At 54.9% G+C, this 16,350-nt stretch overlaps 1 protein-coding gene across 8 annotated transcripts in view; it reads left to right on the top strand.

Moving 5' to 3' along the window:
- Nucleotides 1–16,350, top strand: part of CLUAP1 (clusterin associated protein 1) — an 83,133-nt gene that overhangs the window by 25,389 nt on the left and 41,394 nt on the right. For 7 of the 8 annotated variants that reach the window (XM_068147358.1, XM_068147360.1, XM_068147356.1 and 4 more), the window contains exons 6-8: nt 5,471–5,554; nt 9,868–10,001; nt 11,258–11,399. In XM_068147358.1, the coding sequence (XP_068003459.1) occupies nt 5,471–5,554; nt 9,868–10,001; nt 11,258–11,399 (360 nt within the window). Of the gene's footprint in view, nt 1–5,470; nt 5,555–9,867; nt 10,002–11,237; nt 11,400–16,350 lie in introns of all 8 variants that reach the window. The other variant, XM_068147362.1, reaches the window with a different exon arrangement.

The following is a 16,350-nucleotide window of genomic DNA, read 5'->3' on the forward strand; positions in this document are numbered from 1 at the left end:
GAGAAAGGGGTTTTGGGGGAAGCTGAGGGGGGATGCTCCTCAGGAGGGACTTTCTGTGTCATGTGCTTTCCTGTATGTTTTTGTATCACAGTATCCCCAAGGTTGGAAGAGACCTCAAAGATCACCAAGTCCAACCTGTCACCACAGACCTCATGACTAGACCATGGCACCAAGTGCCACATCCAGTCCCCTCTTGAACACTTCCAGGGATGGTGACTCCACCACCTCCCTGGGAAGCCCATTCCAGTGACTCTCTCAGTGAAGAAGTTTCCTTTCACCTCCACCCTAAACTTCCCATGGCACAGCTTGAGACTGTGTCCTCTTATTCTGGTGCTGGTTGCTAGAGAGAAGAGACCAACCCCTTCCTGGCTACAACCTCCCTTCAGGGAGTTGTAGAGGGCAATGAGGTCTCCCCTGAGCCTCCTCTTCTCCAGGCTAAGCAACCCCAGCTCCCTCAGCCTCTCCTCACAGGGCTGTGCTCCAGACCCCTCCCCAGTTTTCTTGCCCTTCTCTGGACACCTTCAAGTCTCTCAATGTCCTTCTTGACCTGAGGAGCCCAGAGCTGGACACAGGACTCAAGGTGTGGACTCCTGCCCCCAGATCAGCTCCTCCCCCCAGTAATAGTCAGAGGCTGGATCAGCTTTGGCAGTCTCCTTGTGATGTCCCTACCCCGCGCCCCGGGTAGGGAGCAGAGCTCCCTGTGGGATGGGTCGGGACGACATATGGGTCCCTCAGTACCCCCCAGGAGAGAGTCCCCAACAACTATAACCCTTCTCCTTTTCTTTGTGGAGCTGGTCATTAGAGCTGGTGGGGACTGCTTGGCCTCTCTCCTCTCCAGATGGCTGCTCCTCGGCACTCTCATCCCCTCTGCCCTCCGCCTGCAGGGCCTCCTACTTATCATGCAAGGGCAGCGGAGGAGGAGGAGAGGGCTGGGATGGATTCCTCTTGCCACCCCTGGCAGGGACCTGTATCCCTCCCTCCCTGTTTCCAGTGACCCTTCCCTCAGCAGGGGAGATCTACAGAGCCTTCTCCCACAAATCTAACTCCCTTTCGCTTTCCCTTATTGACCTCAGCCTAGACACCTCCTCCTTCAGCTCAGCCACTTTGTCCTTCAGCTCTGCCACCAGGCTGAGGAGAAAGTTCCCCTGCTCACACCTGGCACAGCTGTTCTCTCCTTCCCCCTCCATTCCGAGTGCCAGGCTGAAGCACTCTCTGGACTCCTGCATGCTGATGCAGCAGCTCTGTCTGGGTACACAGTGTTTTCCTAGCCTTTGTCTGAGTGCCAGCCGCGGTTCAGAGTTTGGTTGAACAAACATTTTGTATTGGTTTTTGTTCTGTGAGCAGCAGAAGGCTCTGCAGCCACCGCGGCCTCACTCACAGCCCCCGCGGGGTTAAACCCCCCGCGGCTGACGTCTGCTCCCGATCCAGCTGGCAGGCTGCGAGAGGAAGACCCTGCCGGCCCTGCCGGCCCCCCCTTGCCGAGCAGGGTCCTCCAGGCCCGCAGAGCCCCGAAGAGAAAGCGAAAAGCCAGGCGGAGAGCTCCCGGGTGCCGGCCCCGAGCAGCTCTGCAGCCACAATGCTGTCTGCTGTAAATGCTGTGTGTTTGGTAGACGTTCCTTGCACTTCATTCTCTTGTAAAAGACAGCTCTCCATTCACTCTCCAACTGAGTCCAGCCGTGCTTTATGCACAAACTGGAACCCAGGAGGTTCCACCTGAACAGGAGGAGGAGATTCTGTGGTGTGAGTGAGAGTGCCTGACATGGTTCAAGCAGTTTGGTTGCAGGACTGAACTTTGTTCTGCAAGTGGTGTGGGCTGTACATGAACCTTCTATGGCAAGGTAGAAGAAAAGCCTGGGCTGGTCCCCAGCAGTGTGGGCAGCAGGGGCAGGGAGGCCATCCTGCCCCTTTGCTGTGCTCTGCTGAGACCTCCCCTGCAGTGCTGGGGCAGCTCTGGAGCCCTCAGCACAAGGGTCCAGAGAAAGCCATGAAGATAATCAAAGGGCAGAAGCCCTCTGCTGTAAGGCCAGGCTGGGAGAGTTGGGGTTGTTCAGCCTGGAGAAGAGAAGGCTCCAGGGAGACCTTAGATCAACCTTCCATTACCTGAAGGGGCTCCAGGAGAGCTGGGGAGGGACTTGGGACAAGGGCTGGGAGTGCCAGGCCCAGGGGTGGTGGCTTCACACTGGAAGAAGCTGCATTTAATATGAGACATCAGGAAGAAAATCTTCCTTGTGAGGGTGGTGAGGCACTGGAACAGGATACCCAAAGAAGCTGTGGAGGCTCCAAGCCTGGAAATATTCGAGGAGCAGATGTTGGTCAGTTAGAGGGTAGAAAGGCTCTGCAGAGGGACCTCGACCGACTGGACAGAGTCCAACAGGATGGCATTCAACAAGTCCAAGTGCCAGGGGCTGCACTTTGGCCACGGCAACCCCATGCAGAGCTACAGGCTGGGGTCAGAGAGGCTGAGAGCTGCCAAACAGAGAGGGACCTGGGGGTGCTGATTGACAGCCGCCTGAATATGAGCCAGCAGTGTGCCCAGGTGGCCAGGAGGGCCAAGGGCATCCTGGCCTGCATTAGGAATAGTGTGGCCAGCAGGAGCAGGGAGGTCATAGTGCCCTGTGCTCAGCACTGCTCAGGCCACACCTTGAGTCCTGTGTCCAGTTCTGGGCCCCTCAGTTTAAGAAGGACATTGAGAGACTTGAAGGTGTCCAGAGAAGGGCAACAAGGCTGGGGAGAGGCCTTGAGCACAGCCCTGTGAGGAGAGGCTGAGGGAGCTGGGGTTGTTTAGCCTGGAGAAGAGGAGGCTCAGGGGAGACCTCATTGCCCTCTACAGCTACCTGAAAGCTGGTTGTAGCTGGGAAGGGGTTGGCCTCTTCTCCCAGGCAACCAGCACCAGAACAAGAGGACACAGTCTCAAGCTGTGCCAGGGGAGGTTTAGACTCGAGGTGAGGAGGAAGTTCTTCACCGAGCGAGTCGTTCGTCATTGGGATGTGCTGCCCAGGGAGGTGGTGGAGTCCCCATCCCTGGAGGTGTTCAAGAGGAGATTGGATGTGGCACTTGGTGCCATGGTCTAGTCATGAGGTCTGTGTTGATAGGTTGGACTCAGTGATCCTCGAGGTCATTTCCAACCTTAGTTATACTGTGATACTGTGATACTGAGGCCAGGTTGGATGAGGCCTTGAGCAACCTGGGCTAGTGGGAGGTGTCCCTGCCCATGGCAGGGGGCTGGAACTGGATGATCTTGATGGTCCTTACCCAGCCCATTCCAGGAGTGATTAAAGCTATGCAAATCATTCCAGTGTAAAGGATGGATCTGCAGAGCCCTGTCTCAAACTAGCAGTCTCCCTGAGCTGCAGTGACCTGGCTGTGTTCTCTGCCTGTCCCACCAGGCTGTGGAGAGGAAATTGGTGAGAGTTGGCTGTAATTAAAAACTCAGGTCCTTGTTGTTTCTTTTATCTCTTGAAAGGAGGAAGGAAAATAATTTCCTTCTCCCTGCTGAGTGTTACACTTCTTTCTTTGAGTTACAGCCACCCTGTGGCAGAGGTCTTGCTGCTGTCAGAAGAGGGACAGTGCAGAGCGAGTCAGCAGCAGGCTGAGCCTGGCTGCCCTGTCAGGAGAGGCCAAGTCCTCACCCACCCATGAACGGGCTTTGGGTCGAGCTTGTTAGATGCAGAATCTCTTCAGATAGAACTGCTGAGCTGCCTTAGCCTTGTCTGCTCTGTCTCCCAAAGTTACCTGTGGAGTTACCCAGGAATATCCACTGTGCCAACTCCTTGGAGTTTGTTTTCATCCAGATGAACTTCTGGTGGCTGTAGCTGGAGTGTCTGTGTGGCCAGGGGAGTGTTCACAAGCCCCTGAGGCAGTGTAAGCTGTCACTGCCACCAGCAGAGGTAGCTCCTCTTGCTGTTCCCAACAGAAGAGTTCTCTGATTCTTTTTCTCCTGCCAGGACAAAAGCCTTTGTGCAGCAAGTGGCAGGCTGCTGCAGGGGCTGGTCCTGCACAGCAGCCAACCCAGCACACAAAGCTGCTTTCTTTGGCTGGATGAGCTCCCTGGCTGGGTTCACCATGCTACCCCTTGGAACTGAATTGGTGGGGAGGGAGTTGGGCTGCCTGTGCTGGTGTTGCCCTATGTGCTGTGCAGTGCCTGGTGTGGGAAGTGACCAAGGGAGCTGTATCTGGTGCCAGAATACACCTTGGAGTAGGCTGGGTACAGCCTGTTAACAAGGTCTGTGCAGCTCCTTATGCAGAGGTTCTCTAGAGAGATGGTGTTCCTGGCTTTACCCACCTGTTACCAAGTGGTGTGCCAGCATGAGATGATTGTAAGGACATTTTGCTGCATAAATCTCCCTCCTCTCCTCCCAGCAGCAAAGAGGTGATCCAGTGCTTTCAGACAGTGAGCAGGTCAGTGCTGAAGCCATCCCACAGACCACTGCACAGTGCATTCCTCTAAGCCCAGCTGTCCCCAGAGCTGCTCAGAGTAGAAAAGGATTTTTTCCTCCTGTGGGACCTAACCAAGGTTCACTGTGGGTGAATTGCACTCTGGTGGATGTCTGCATCACCTGATTCTCCTGGGGGTGTGGGAGGCAGCTGCTGAGTTAGATGGGTACATAGTGGTAGTGACACTGTGCTCATCCACCTAAACTGTTCTCATGGGGTATCTGGAAAAGATGCTGCCAGGGCTGGAGCAGCTCTGCTGGGAGCACAGGCTGAGGGAGCTGGGGCTGTGCAGCCTGCAGAGGAGAAGGCTCCAGGGGCTCCTCAGAGCTGCTGCCAGGAGCTGAAGGGATCCTGCAGGAAGGCTGCAGAGGAACTTTTGCTGAGGGGGTCTGAGGCAGGCCCCGGGGGAATGGTTTGGAGCTGAGGCAGAGCAGGGTTAGAGTGGAGCTGAGGAAGAAGTTCTTTGGTGTGAGGGTGGTGAGACTCTGAGCAGCTGAGTCTAGTTCAGAGGTGTCCCTGCCCAGGGCAGGGGGTTGGAGGAGATGAGCTGTGAGGTCCCTTCCAGCCTGAGCTATTCTGTGAACCTTGCCCAGAGAAGCTGTGCATGCCCCCTCCCTGGAAGTGTTCAGGCCTTGTGCTGGTGGGAGATGTCCCTGCCCAGGGCGGGGGGTGGGACTAGATGACCTTTCGGGTCCCTTCCAACCCAAGCCACTCTGTTGTGTGTTGCATAGCTTGCTCAACATGGAGCCAGCAGGGCAGGTCCCACAATCAGCATTCAAGAAGAGCTGCAGTTCAGACAGCAGCATTTGTCTTGCTTTGAAAAGATGCTTTAATTGCTCAGTGTTAATCTCAACCTCACTTAACTGACTTCTTCGTCATCTCCTGGTCTTTGAATCATCTCAGCCTTGGTGAATAAACAGGGCACTGCTCTGCTTGTTATCCAGATGATCACAGTGGTGCTTGGCCACCCTGAGTCCTGCACGTATTAGTTCCTTTGTGTCGTGTTTAAATGTCTTGGTGTCACTTTCTTTCATAGGAAGCAAGAGCTGAATCTATTGCCAGACCTTTGGAGATAAATGAGGCTGAGAAGTTGGTGAAAATTGCCATTGACTCTGTTCTGGTAAGCCAAATGAAACTTAGTTAATTGCAAAATGCTCATTCCCTGCTCCTTTCGTCAGCAGCTTGGGGTTAGGAGTAGCAGAGAGCACCTGGCCTCCAGCCGGCTGCACCAAGCAGTGCTGCCCCCAGGCGGGTGGTGACAGCTGATGTTCAGCTGCAGCTAGCGGCCGCACAGGCTTTGGCTAGCACCGGATGTTGGGGCAGAAGCTGCGGGAGGCAGAGATCAGGCTGTGGTCAGTCGTGGTGAGGGGTGTGGTCACTGCTGATCTTATCACAGTATCAGGCAGGGTTGGAAGGGACCACAAGGATCATCCAGTTCCAACCCCCCTGCCATGGGCAGGGACACCCCACACTAGATCAGCCTGGCCAGAGCCTCATCCAGCCTGGGCTTAAACACCTCCAGGGACAGAGCCTCAACCACCTCCCTGGACAACCCATTCCAGGGCTTCACCACTCTCATGGGGAAGAACTTCCTCCTCCCCTCCAGCCTGAATCTCCCCACCTCCAGCTTCATTCCATTCCCCCTAGTCCTATCACTGCCTGAGATCCTGAGCAGTCCCTCCCCAGCCTTCCTGGAGCCCCCTTCAGATCCTGGAAGGCCACAATGAGGTCACCTGGGAGCCTCCTCTTCTCCAGACTGAACAGCCCCAACTCCTTCAGTCTGTCCTCACAGGAGAGGTGCTCCAGCCCTCTGCTCATCCTCCTGGCCCTGCTCTGGACACCTTCCAGCACCTCCAGATCCCTCTTGTGCTAGGGGCTCCAGAACTGGAGGCAGTACTCCAGGTGGGGTCTCCCCAGAGCTGAGCAGAGGGGGAGAATCACCTCCCTTGCCCTGCTGGCCACACTTCTCCTGCTGCAGCCCAGGAGCTGATTGGCTTTGTGGGCTGCAAGTGCAGACTGAGAGCTCCTGGTGAGCTTCTCCTCCCCCAGCACCCCCAAGGCTCTCTCCTCAGGGCTGCTTTCCAGCCAGTCCCTGCCCAGCCTGGATTTGTGCCTGGAGTTGCCTCCACCCAGCTGCAGGACCCTGCCCTTGGTCTTGTTGAACCTCCTGAGGTTGGCTTGTGCCCACCTCTGCAGCCTGTCCAGCTCCCTCTGGATGGATCCCTTCCCTCCAGCTGTCTGCTGCACCACACAGCTTGGTGCCATCAGCAAACCTGCTGAGGCTGCACTCAGTGCCACTGTCCATGGCACCCACAGGGATGTTGAACAAGCCTGGTCCCAGGACTGATCCCTGAGGGACTCTGCTTGTCCCTGGCCTCCCCTGGGACATGGAGCCATGGACAGCCACTCTTTGGGTGCAGCCCTCAAGCCAGTTCTGTATCCATCCAGTGGTCACCCCTCACACCCATGTGTCACCAGCCTGGAGCCCAGGATGTGGTGTGGGGCAGTGTGGAAGGCTGTGCTCAGCTCCAGGGAAAGGACATCAGCTGCTCTCCCCTCAGCTATTGATGCTGTCACCTGCTCAGAGAAGGCCACCAGGCTGGTCAGGCAGGATTTGCCCTGGGTGAAGCCATGCTGACTGTTCCCAATCACCTCTTCACTATTCTCCTGAGCCAGCAGTGCCTCCAGGAGGATCTGCTCCATGATCTTTCCAGGCACAGAGGTGAGACTGCCTGGCCTGGAGTTCCCTGGTTCCTCCTTCTTACCCTTTTTGCAGATGGGGCAATGTTTCCCCTGTTCCAGTCTGTGGGGACTGCCCCAGACTGCCAGGACCTTTGGAATAGACTAGAGAGGGGTTTAGCAACCTCCTCTGCCAGTTCTCTCAGCACCCCTGGGTGTACCCCGTGGGGTCCCATGGACTTGAACACTTTCAGGTTCCTCAGGTGATCACCAACCTGATCTTCACTTCCCAGGGGCAGTTCTTCCTCCCTGTCCCTGCCATTGCCTTCCATGACACCAGGAGTGTGGCTGGAGGCCCTTGCCTTATGGCCCATTAGGGAAACCTGTTGTGTTCCAAGCAAGCGAGCGGGCTCATGGAGGCTGAGAGCTTTGCTGGCAGGCTGAGGGAGGTGTCAGCAGGGTGATGGTTATGAGCTGGCAGTCAGAAATCACAGCCTGCTCAGAAACATGTCAGGAGAACCCAACTCTGTCAGTGCTGCACTGTAACTGCACTGGGTCAACCTGCAGAAACCTTCCTCCAGCTGATGCTTCAAAGCCCTGCACTTGGCCTCCCTTGGCCTCTCTCCTGAGAGAAAATACATGGTAGTCATACTCCCTGCCTCTGTTTGGAGCTCAGAAGTAGCTCCAGAAGCTCTCCAGGAAGGATTTGAATGCCCTCAACGAGCACAGAAATCTACAGCCCAACTCTCTGAGCCACATGGACTTTGCCAAGCCAAGGAGTGTGCTTGGGAGCTCCCGATGTCCTCTGGATTGTGAAGCTGGGCTCTGGAAGCAGCATAGCTGAGCTGGGGTGAGCAGAACCTACGGAAGCACAGTGCTAATTAACACTCTGCTAATCAGTGCCCTGCCAGGGCAGCATTATGGGGCTTATCTTGGAGCCCTTTGTGTCTGTCCCAGTCACAGCACCATTGGCCTTGCTCTGGTGCTCGTGCCCCTCTGCTTCTGAGCCATTAGCTGCACTCCCAGGCACTGAGTGTAGTGGTTAATTCAATCCTAATCAGTCCTGTGAATTATTTAGCTGCAAACTGCAGCCTGCCCTGCTGAATGATTACAGGGAACAGAGTTCCAGGTTTAAGCATCTCTGGCATAATCAGCAGATACTGCAGGTGCTATTTCCCCAGGTTTCTGCTCCTACTCAGGGGGCAGCTGGATTCTGAAGGTAGGTAGTGTGCACTGCTGTCCTCACTGCACTGCTAATAAACTAACAGCAGCAGAGCAGTTGGCTCCTGGGCTGCAGTAGTAGCATCCCTCAGCTGCTGTGGCTGCTGAGATGATGAGCTAGTAGAGCTGAGCAGTGCTTAAGAGTTGCTGCAGGAACTTCAACCCCTGTCAAGTCCTTTCTGTCTCTCTCTTGCTCCAAAGGTGGTTATGGTTTCCTGAGCATGAGCAGCCTGAATGTCCTCAGCTCATGGTAATAAACTGGAACATTCCCACTTCCCTCTCCCCATTCTTGTAGCATCTGTTGTAATGGTTTGGATGCTTCCCAGCCTTTGAAAAGATGGATAAAGCAAGAGATAGAAAAGGATAAGGGTACTCAGAGAGAGCTCTTGTTACCTTCATGAGGGTGTCCAGCAAGGCGGAAATGGTTTGAAGCTGAGGGAGAGCAGGGTTAGATGGGAGCTGAGGAAGAAGCTCTTCAGTGTGAGGGTGGTAAGACTCTGGCACAGGCTGCCCAGGGAGGCTGTGGCTGCTTCCTGCCTGGGGGTGCTGAAGGCCAGGCTGGATGAGGCCCTGAGCAGCTGAGTGGAGATGTCCCTGCCCAGGGCAGGGTGTTGGAGCAGATGAGCTCTGAGGACTCTTCCAACCTGAGCCCTTCCAGGATTCTATGAAAATTCCATTAAAAAGAGCCAAGAAATAAATGCATTTATGTTTATTCAGACCCTTGGGCATAAGGAGATGTGCTTAGGGATCCTGTCAGATTGTTTTGAGGACCCTCCATTCTGTCTTTCCCTGCTTTTCACTGAGAAGCAAAAATAAAGCCTAGGGCAAACTGGGAGGGTTGGGTTTTCTCTCTTTCCCCTTCTTTCTCTTCCTGCCATCTCCCTCCCTCCCTCCCCTCCCTTTCCTCCCTCTCCCTCTTATTTTTCCTTTTCATTATTTTCTTGTTTAACAGTGTCTGGAAAAGAACCCAGCAGTGAGACCTGTTTGTGTGCACACCCCCAGCAGGGGAGACCTCAGAGCTGCAGTTCAATATCTGCAGGGCAGCTGCAGGCAGCTGGGGAGGGACTGCTCAGAAGGGGCTGGGAGGATAGGAGCAGAGGCAATGGTTTGGAGCTGTAGCAGGGCAGAGTTAAGTTGGACACCAGGAGGGAGTTCTGCAGAGGCTGCCCAGGGAGGTGGTGCAGGCTCCATCCTTGGAGCCATTGAAGGTCAGGCTGGCTGTGTCCCTGGGCAGCCTGCTCTGGTTGGAGCTGTCCGTACTGAGCAGAGGGGGTTGGCCAAGATGACCTTTGAGGGTCTCTTGCAACTCAATGCAAGCTGTGACTGCATTTTAAATGTGCCAGTGGCTAGTTAATTCACTGGCCTGGCCACACAGAACTCTCTCATTTTCAGTGCCTAGCCAGGTTCTGCTGCAGCTCACAGGCAGCTCACCTGCTGCTGTGAGACATCAGATCATACAGATGAATGGTCAGCAGCTGAAAGACAGCTCTGGTTACTGCACTTCAGCTATGGCTTCACCTTCTGCTCTTTCAGGAGCAAGTCCAAAGGACTAAGGCCATGTTGAACAACGTGGCCTTGGATGAAGCCACTCTGGAAGCCAAGATTGAAAAACGCAAATCAGAACTGGAGAGGAGCCAGAAGAGGCTGGAGACCCTGCAGAGCCTGCGGTAGGAGCCTGCCCTGACGGGCTGCAGCACAGAGGAGAGCTGGAAGCGGGGCTGCCAGCTCTGTTAGGGCTTAGAGCAGCCAGCAGGCAAAAGGCAGGGGCCTGCACCTAGTCTGGGGTGGTGAGACTGAGAGCAGCCCTGCAGGGAAGGCCTTGGGGGTGCTGGTGGGGGAGGATCTGGGCAGGAGCCAGCAATGGGCACTGGCATCACAGGAGGCCAAGGGCAGCCTGGGCTGCATCCAAAGCAGGGTGGCCAGAGCTGGAGAGAGAGGATCCTGCCCTCTGCTCTGCTCTGGGGAGACCTCACCTGCAGGGCCGGGGCCAGATACAGGACATGAGAGAGAGACCTGGAGCTGCTGGAGAGGGTCCAGAGGAGGCCACAGAGATGATCAGAGGGCTGCAGAACCTCCCCTGTGGGGCCAGTCTGGGAGAGCTGGGGCTGTGCAGCCTGGAGAAGGCTGCAGGGAGACCTCAGAGCTGCAGTTCAATCTCTGCAGGGCAGCTGCAGGCAGCTGGGAAGGGACTGCTCAGAAGGGGCTGTGGGGATAGGAGCAGAGGCAATGGTTTGGAACTGGAGCAGGGCAGAGTTAGGTTGGACACCAGGAGGGAGTTCTGCAGAGGGAGGCTGGGGAGGCACTGGCACAGGCTGCCTTCTGGTGCAAGTTGAGGCTGTTTCCTCTTGTCCTGTCCCTTGTTCCTTGGGAATAAGAGACCACTTGGCTCCAACTTCCATTCAGGGAGTTGTAGAGAGCCAGAAGGTATCCCCTGAGCCTCAGATGTGAGGCATCACACAACAGTGGTGCACTTTGGGGTGCAGTGTAAGGACATCATCAATCATCTTGGTGGTGTCAAGTCTGATTGCTCCTGTGATGACAGAGCACAGGTCTGTAGCTGATCAATCTTCAGCAGAGCTGATTTGCCAGCCGTGCTGCAAGCTGATTTGTTGGAACAGCAGGATAATTGACTTAGGTTTGCCTGCTAAAGGACCAAGATGGTACCTGTCTGCCTGCTGAGCACCAGAGCTGATGATGCACAAGAGCCTTTCCTTTGCTGAGTGTCACTTTTGCAGGGCTGTTTAATGAGGGTTTTTGTCTCATTCTTTCAGGCTCTGGGGTAGTTGAGACCTTCACAGCAAAATGTCCTTTTAGCTCTGTGCTGGAGACATGGAAATGAGGCTGCCAATTCAAAAATGTTTCTTTCAGAGCCCTGCATATTCAGGTCACTAATTCCTGAGCAGTTTGTGCTTGTTCTCTGCAGCCCTGCCTTTATGGATGAGTATGAGAGGGTTGAGGAGCAGCTGCAGCAGCTCTATAGCAGCTACCTCGAGAAGTTCCGGAACCTGACCTACCTGGAGCAGCTGCTGGAGAGCGAGCGACAGACAGAGCAGGAGATGTTTGAGGTGAGACAGCCCAAAAATGCTCTGCAGCCTCTGGGTCTTGGCCTTAAAGCACATCTTCCATAGAATTATTCAACCACAGAAGTGTTGAGGATGGAAGAGACCTTTGAGCACATCCGGTCCAACCGCTCACCCGGAGCTCCGAGCCTCACCCTTGCTGCTGAGCCACTGCCACTGCACCGTGTCCCTCAGCACCACACCCATCCAGCTTTAAACACCTCTGCCACCTCCCTGGGCAGCTTGGGCCTGTGCCTGAGAGCCTTTGCTGGGAAGAAATTCTTCCTTATGTCCAACCTGAACCAATGCTGGGGCGACCTGAGGCCATTGCCTCTTGTGCTGTCACTGCTGCATGTGAGCAGAGCCCAAGCCCCAGCTGGCTGCAGCCTCCTCTCAAGGAGCTGCAGAGAGCAATGAGGTCTCCCCTCAGCTTCCTCTTCTCCAGGTTGAACAACTCCAGCTCCCTCAGCTGCTCCTCCCCATCCCTGTTCCCCAGACCCTTCCCCACCTTGATTGCCCTTCTCTGGACCTGCTCCAGCACTTGAGTGTCCTTCTTGCTGTGAGGGTCGAAAACTGAATCCAGGATTCGAGGTGTGGCCTTAGCAGTGCCCAACCCAGGGGCACAATCCCTGCCCTGCTCCTGCTGCCACCCCAGTGCTGCTCCAGGGCACCCCCTGGCTCATGAGCAGCCAAGCATCAATCAACTCCCCCAGGCCCATCTCCACAGGGCAGCTCTCCAGCCACCCTGCCCCAAGGCTGTTACACTGCAGGGGCTTCTTGTGGCCCAAGTGCAGCACTCAGGACTTGGCCTTGTTGGACCTCATGCCCTTGGTTCCAGCCTGGCCAGCTGCCTCTGCATTCCCTATCCCCCTCTACAGAACAGCAGTTGCTGGTTGTAGAATCAGCTCTGTGTGCCTGGCAGCTCACTGACAGCCCAGAAAGCCTGGCTGTGCTTGGACATCCACCACAGTTCAGCCTCAGTTTTGGCTCAGGGAAGCTAAAGCAGCATAGTGATGGCCATTTCAGTCTCTGGTTTGTCTCAGCTAATGCTCTTTGTTCACCAGGCACATTTTCAGCATTGTTAATCTTCCTTTGCTACATACAATGTGATAGGGCCTCTTTTTTCTTGGCTGCCAACAAATGCTGTGTGAGGTTTCCTCAGCACAGGGCTTCTCAGGCCCTCCCTCCTGGTCTCTCCTCCCAGGCAGCCAGCACCAGAACAAGAGGACACAGTCTCAAGCTGCACCAGGGCAGGTTTAGGCTGGAGGTTAGGAAGAAATTCTACACAGAGAGCGTGATTGCCCATTGGAATGGGCTGCCCAGGGAGGTGGTGGAGTCACCACCACTGGAGGTGTTCAGGAGGAGACTTGATGGGGTGCTTGGTGCCATGGGTTAGTTGATTAGATGGTGTTGGATGATAGGTTGGACTCGATGATCTGGAAGCTCTCTTCCAATCTGGTTTATTATTCTATTCTATTCTATTCTATTCTATTCTATTCTATTCTATTCTATTCTATTCTATTCTATTCTATTCTATTCTACTCTACTCTATTCTATTCTACTCTATTCTACTCTACTCTACTCTACTCTACTCTACTCTACTCTACTCTACTCTACTCTATTCTATTCTATTCTACTCTACTCTATTCTATTCTATTCTGCACTGCTTTCATTGAAGAGGACAAGGCTGGACATGCTGGAATCCTCCCTCAGGTGGATTTCAGTTTGCTTTGGCAGCAATTCCCTTTTCTGTTGACTTTCTGACCTGTGGCAGTTCAGTGCTGTCCTTTAGTTTGGATCCTGCAGGATGCTCTCTCTGCTCACTCAGTGCTGTGCTTTGGGTGTTTATTGCACTGTAGCCTTCCGAGCCCACCTTCCCTTCAGCTTCCCATGGCTCCATGGTTTGCTTCTCTGGCTTTTCATCCTCCTCACAGTCATTACCAGCTGTACCTTTTGTTCTTCCCTGAAACATCTCCCCTTGGACCTTAACGCCCGTGGATGCACAATATCCTGAGTGAAGCCAGGCTTCCTCTGCCTGCACTATCCTACCTTTCATATGCAGATCAGGTTTTCCTTCCTCCTGTTCCTGGCACCAGTGCAGCAGAGTTGTGCACAATGTTCCTGCTGGCTGGCTCTGGCTGCAGCCTGTTTGGCTTCTCTCGTGTCTATGTGTGCCTGCTGATGTTTAGCTCCAAGATTTTTAGGCTTCTCTGTTGAAATATTGCTGCCTGTGCACAGGTGTAATAAAAACCAGTGTCCTAGGTCTAGGCTGCAAACAGGGCTCAGCTGCTTTCCAGTCTCCATTTTCCTATAGTCTCTCTTCCACTTGTGAAGTAGCTTGTCAGAAAGTCTTCTCATTCAAAGGCTCCCCTTTGGTGCCCTGCACTGTGTTCCTGCATGGCTGAACCACACAGCCTCACAGACAGGAGCTTCAGAAGGAGACCTCAGACTGTTCTGCAGCCTGGGGAAGATCACAGTATCACAGTATCACAGTATCACTTAGGTTGGAAAGGACCTCGAGGATCATCGAGTCCAACCTATCAGCACAGAGCCCATGCCTAGACCATGGCACCAAGTGCCACGTCCAATCTCCTCTTGAACGCCTCCAGGGTCGATGACTCAACCACCTCCCTGGGCAACCCGTTCCAATGACGAACGACTCGCTCGGTGAAGAACTTCCTCCTCACCTCGAGTCTGAACCTCCCCTGGCGCAGCTTGAGACTGTGTCCTCTTGTTCTGGTGCTGGTTGCCTGGGAGAAGAGGCCAACCCCTTCCTGGCTACAACCACCTTTCAGGTAGTTGTAGAGGGCAATGAGGTCACCCCTGAGCCTCCTCTTCTCCAGGCTAAACAATCCCAGCTCCCTCAGCCTCTCTTCATGGGGCTCTCTCTTCTTCAAGGCCTCTCCCCAGCCTTGTTGCCCTTCTCTGGACACCTTCAAGTCTCTCAATGTCCTTCTTAAACTGAGGGGCCCAGAACTGGACACAGGACTCAAGGTGTGGCCTAACCAAAGCAGAGTACAGGGGCACTATGACCTCCCTGCTCCTGCTGGCCACACTATTCCTAATGCAGGCCAGGATGCCATTGGCCCTCCTGGCCACCTGGGCACACTGCTGGCTCATATTCAGACGGCTGTCGATCAGCACACCCAGGTCCCTCTCTGTTTGGCAGCTCTCAGCCACTCCGACCCCAGCCTGTAGCTCTGCATGGGGTTGCCATAGCCAAAGTGCAGCCCCTGGCACTTGGACTTGTTGAATGCCATCCCATTGGACTCTGCCCATCTGTCCAGTCGGTCGAGGTCCCTCTGCAGAGCCTTTCTACCCTCTGACTGACTAACATCTGCTCCTAACTTGGTGTCATCTGCAAACTTGCTGATGACTGACTCTACCCCCTCATCCAGATCATCGATGAATATATTGAAGAGGACAGGGCCCAGCACTGATCCCTGGGGGACACCACTGATGTGGGTTCCATGGCACAAGGGGCCTGCTGTGTGCTGTGGAGCTCTCAGGGGTTGTGCTGTGTCATTTGCTTGAGGGTTAGTCACTTGGATTTAAAAGGTACCATGGGGCTGCACAGGTGCTGAGGGGCCTGGAGCAGCTCTGGGAGAAGAGAGCCCTGGGGCTGCTGATCCTTGGAGGAGAGCAGCTCCAGAGGGCATCTGAGGACCTGTGGGGGGCAAGTGGCTGGGGCCAGGCACTGCTGAGTGGTGCCCAAGGACAGCACAAGGGGCAAGGGGCAGAAAGTGGCAGGCAGGAGGTTGGAGCTGAGCAGGAGGAGAAAGTTGTTTGGTGTGAGGCTGCTGGAGGCCTGGAGCAGGCTGCCCAGAGAGGTTGTGGAGTCTGCTGGTGTGGAGAGCTTCCAACCCGCCCTGGGCACTGTGCTGCTGGGCAGGGTGCTGTGGGAGCCCTGCTGGAGCAGGGCTTGGGTGGGTGAGCTCCAGAGCTCCCTGCCAGCCCCTCCCTGCTGGGGCGCTGTGAGATTTATCAGATTTTAAAATGTGGGCTTTTCACAGACATCACTGATAGCTTTGCTTTTTAGCTCAGTGGTTCATGCTGTGTCAGAAATAAGAGATGATCTGCTGGATGATCTCTCCAGGTCCCTACTGACCCTCAGTGCTGGGGCTCTGCAATTTTTTGACTCACCAATTTCCCACTAACCTCCCTTTCAATTACCACTATCTCTTAGATTTGATTCCACGTCCTCCTAAGCTAGAGCCAGCTTGGTACTTTCGCCTGTCTGCTTTTAGAAGGTTCTGGTTCTTTTTCCACCTCTTTGGCTGTTTTGGTTCGGGTGCTGATCGGAGCCGGTGCTGGGGACCGCTACGCTCGACCTGTGAACGGGAGCCTGACGTCTGCCGTGGGAGGCTTCAATCCCGCCCGGGCTGTGCGCGCGGCGCCGGTTTGCTTCGGGAGCAGCCTCTCGGCTGGTTGCGTAAAGAAAACCAAACCCACAACCAAAAACCAATCAAACTTTGAACTATGGTAGTCACTCGGACAAAGGGTAGAAAACCAGCATCTACCCATGCTGGAGTCCAGGCTGCCAGCTGCAGAGAGTGCTTCAGCCTGGCACTCGGAATGGAGGGGGAGGGAGAGAACAGCTGTGCCAGGTGTGAGCAGGTGAACTTCCTCCTCAGCCTGGTGGCAGAGCTGAAGGACAAAGTGGCTGAGCTGAAGGAGGAGGTGTCTAGGCTGAGGTCAATAAGGGAAAGCAAAAGGGAGTTAGATTTGTGGGAGAAGGCTCTGTAGATCTCCCCTGCTGAGGGAAGGGTCACTGGAAACAGGGAGGGAGGGATACAGTTTCCTGCCAGGGGGGGCAAGAGGAATCCATCCCAGCCCTCTCCTCCTCCTCCACTGCCCTTGCATGATAAGTAGGAGGCCCTGCAGGTGGAGGGCAGTGGGGATGAGAGTGACGAGGAGCAGCCATCTGGAGAGGAGCCTGAGGCCAAGCAGTCCCCAC

This window comes from Melanerpes formicivorus, unplaced genomic scaffold (assembly GCF_026170545.1).
Source record: "Melanerpes formicivorus ecotype bairdi unplaced genomic scaffold, bMelFor1.0.p_v2 SCAF_14, whole genome shotgun sequence".
NCBI lineage: Eukaryota > Metazoa > Chordata > Aves > Piciformes > Picidae > Melanerpes > Melanerpes formicivorus.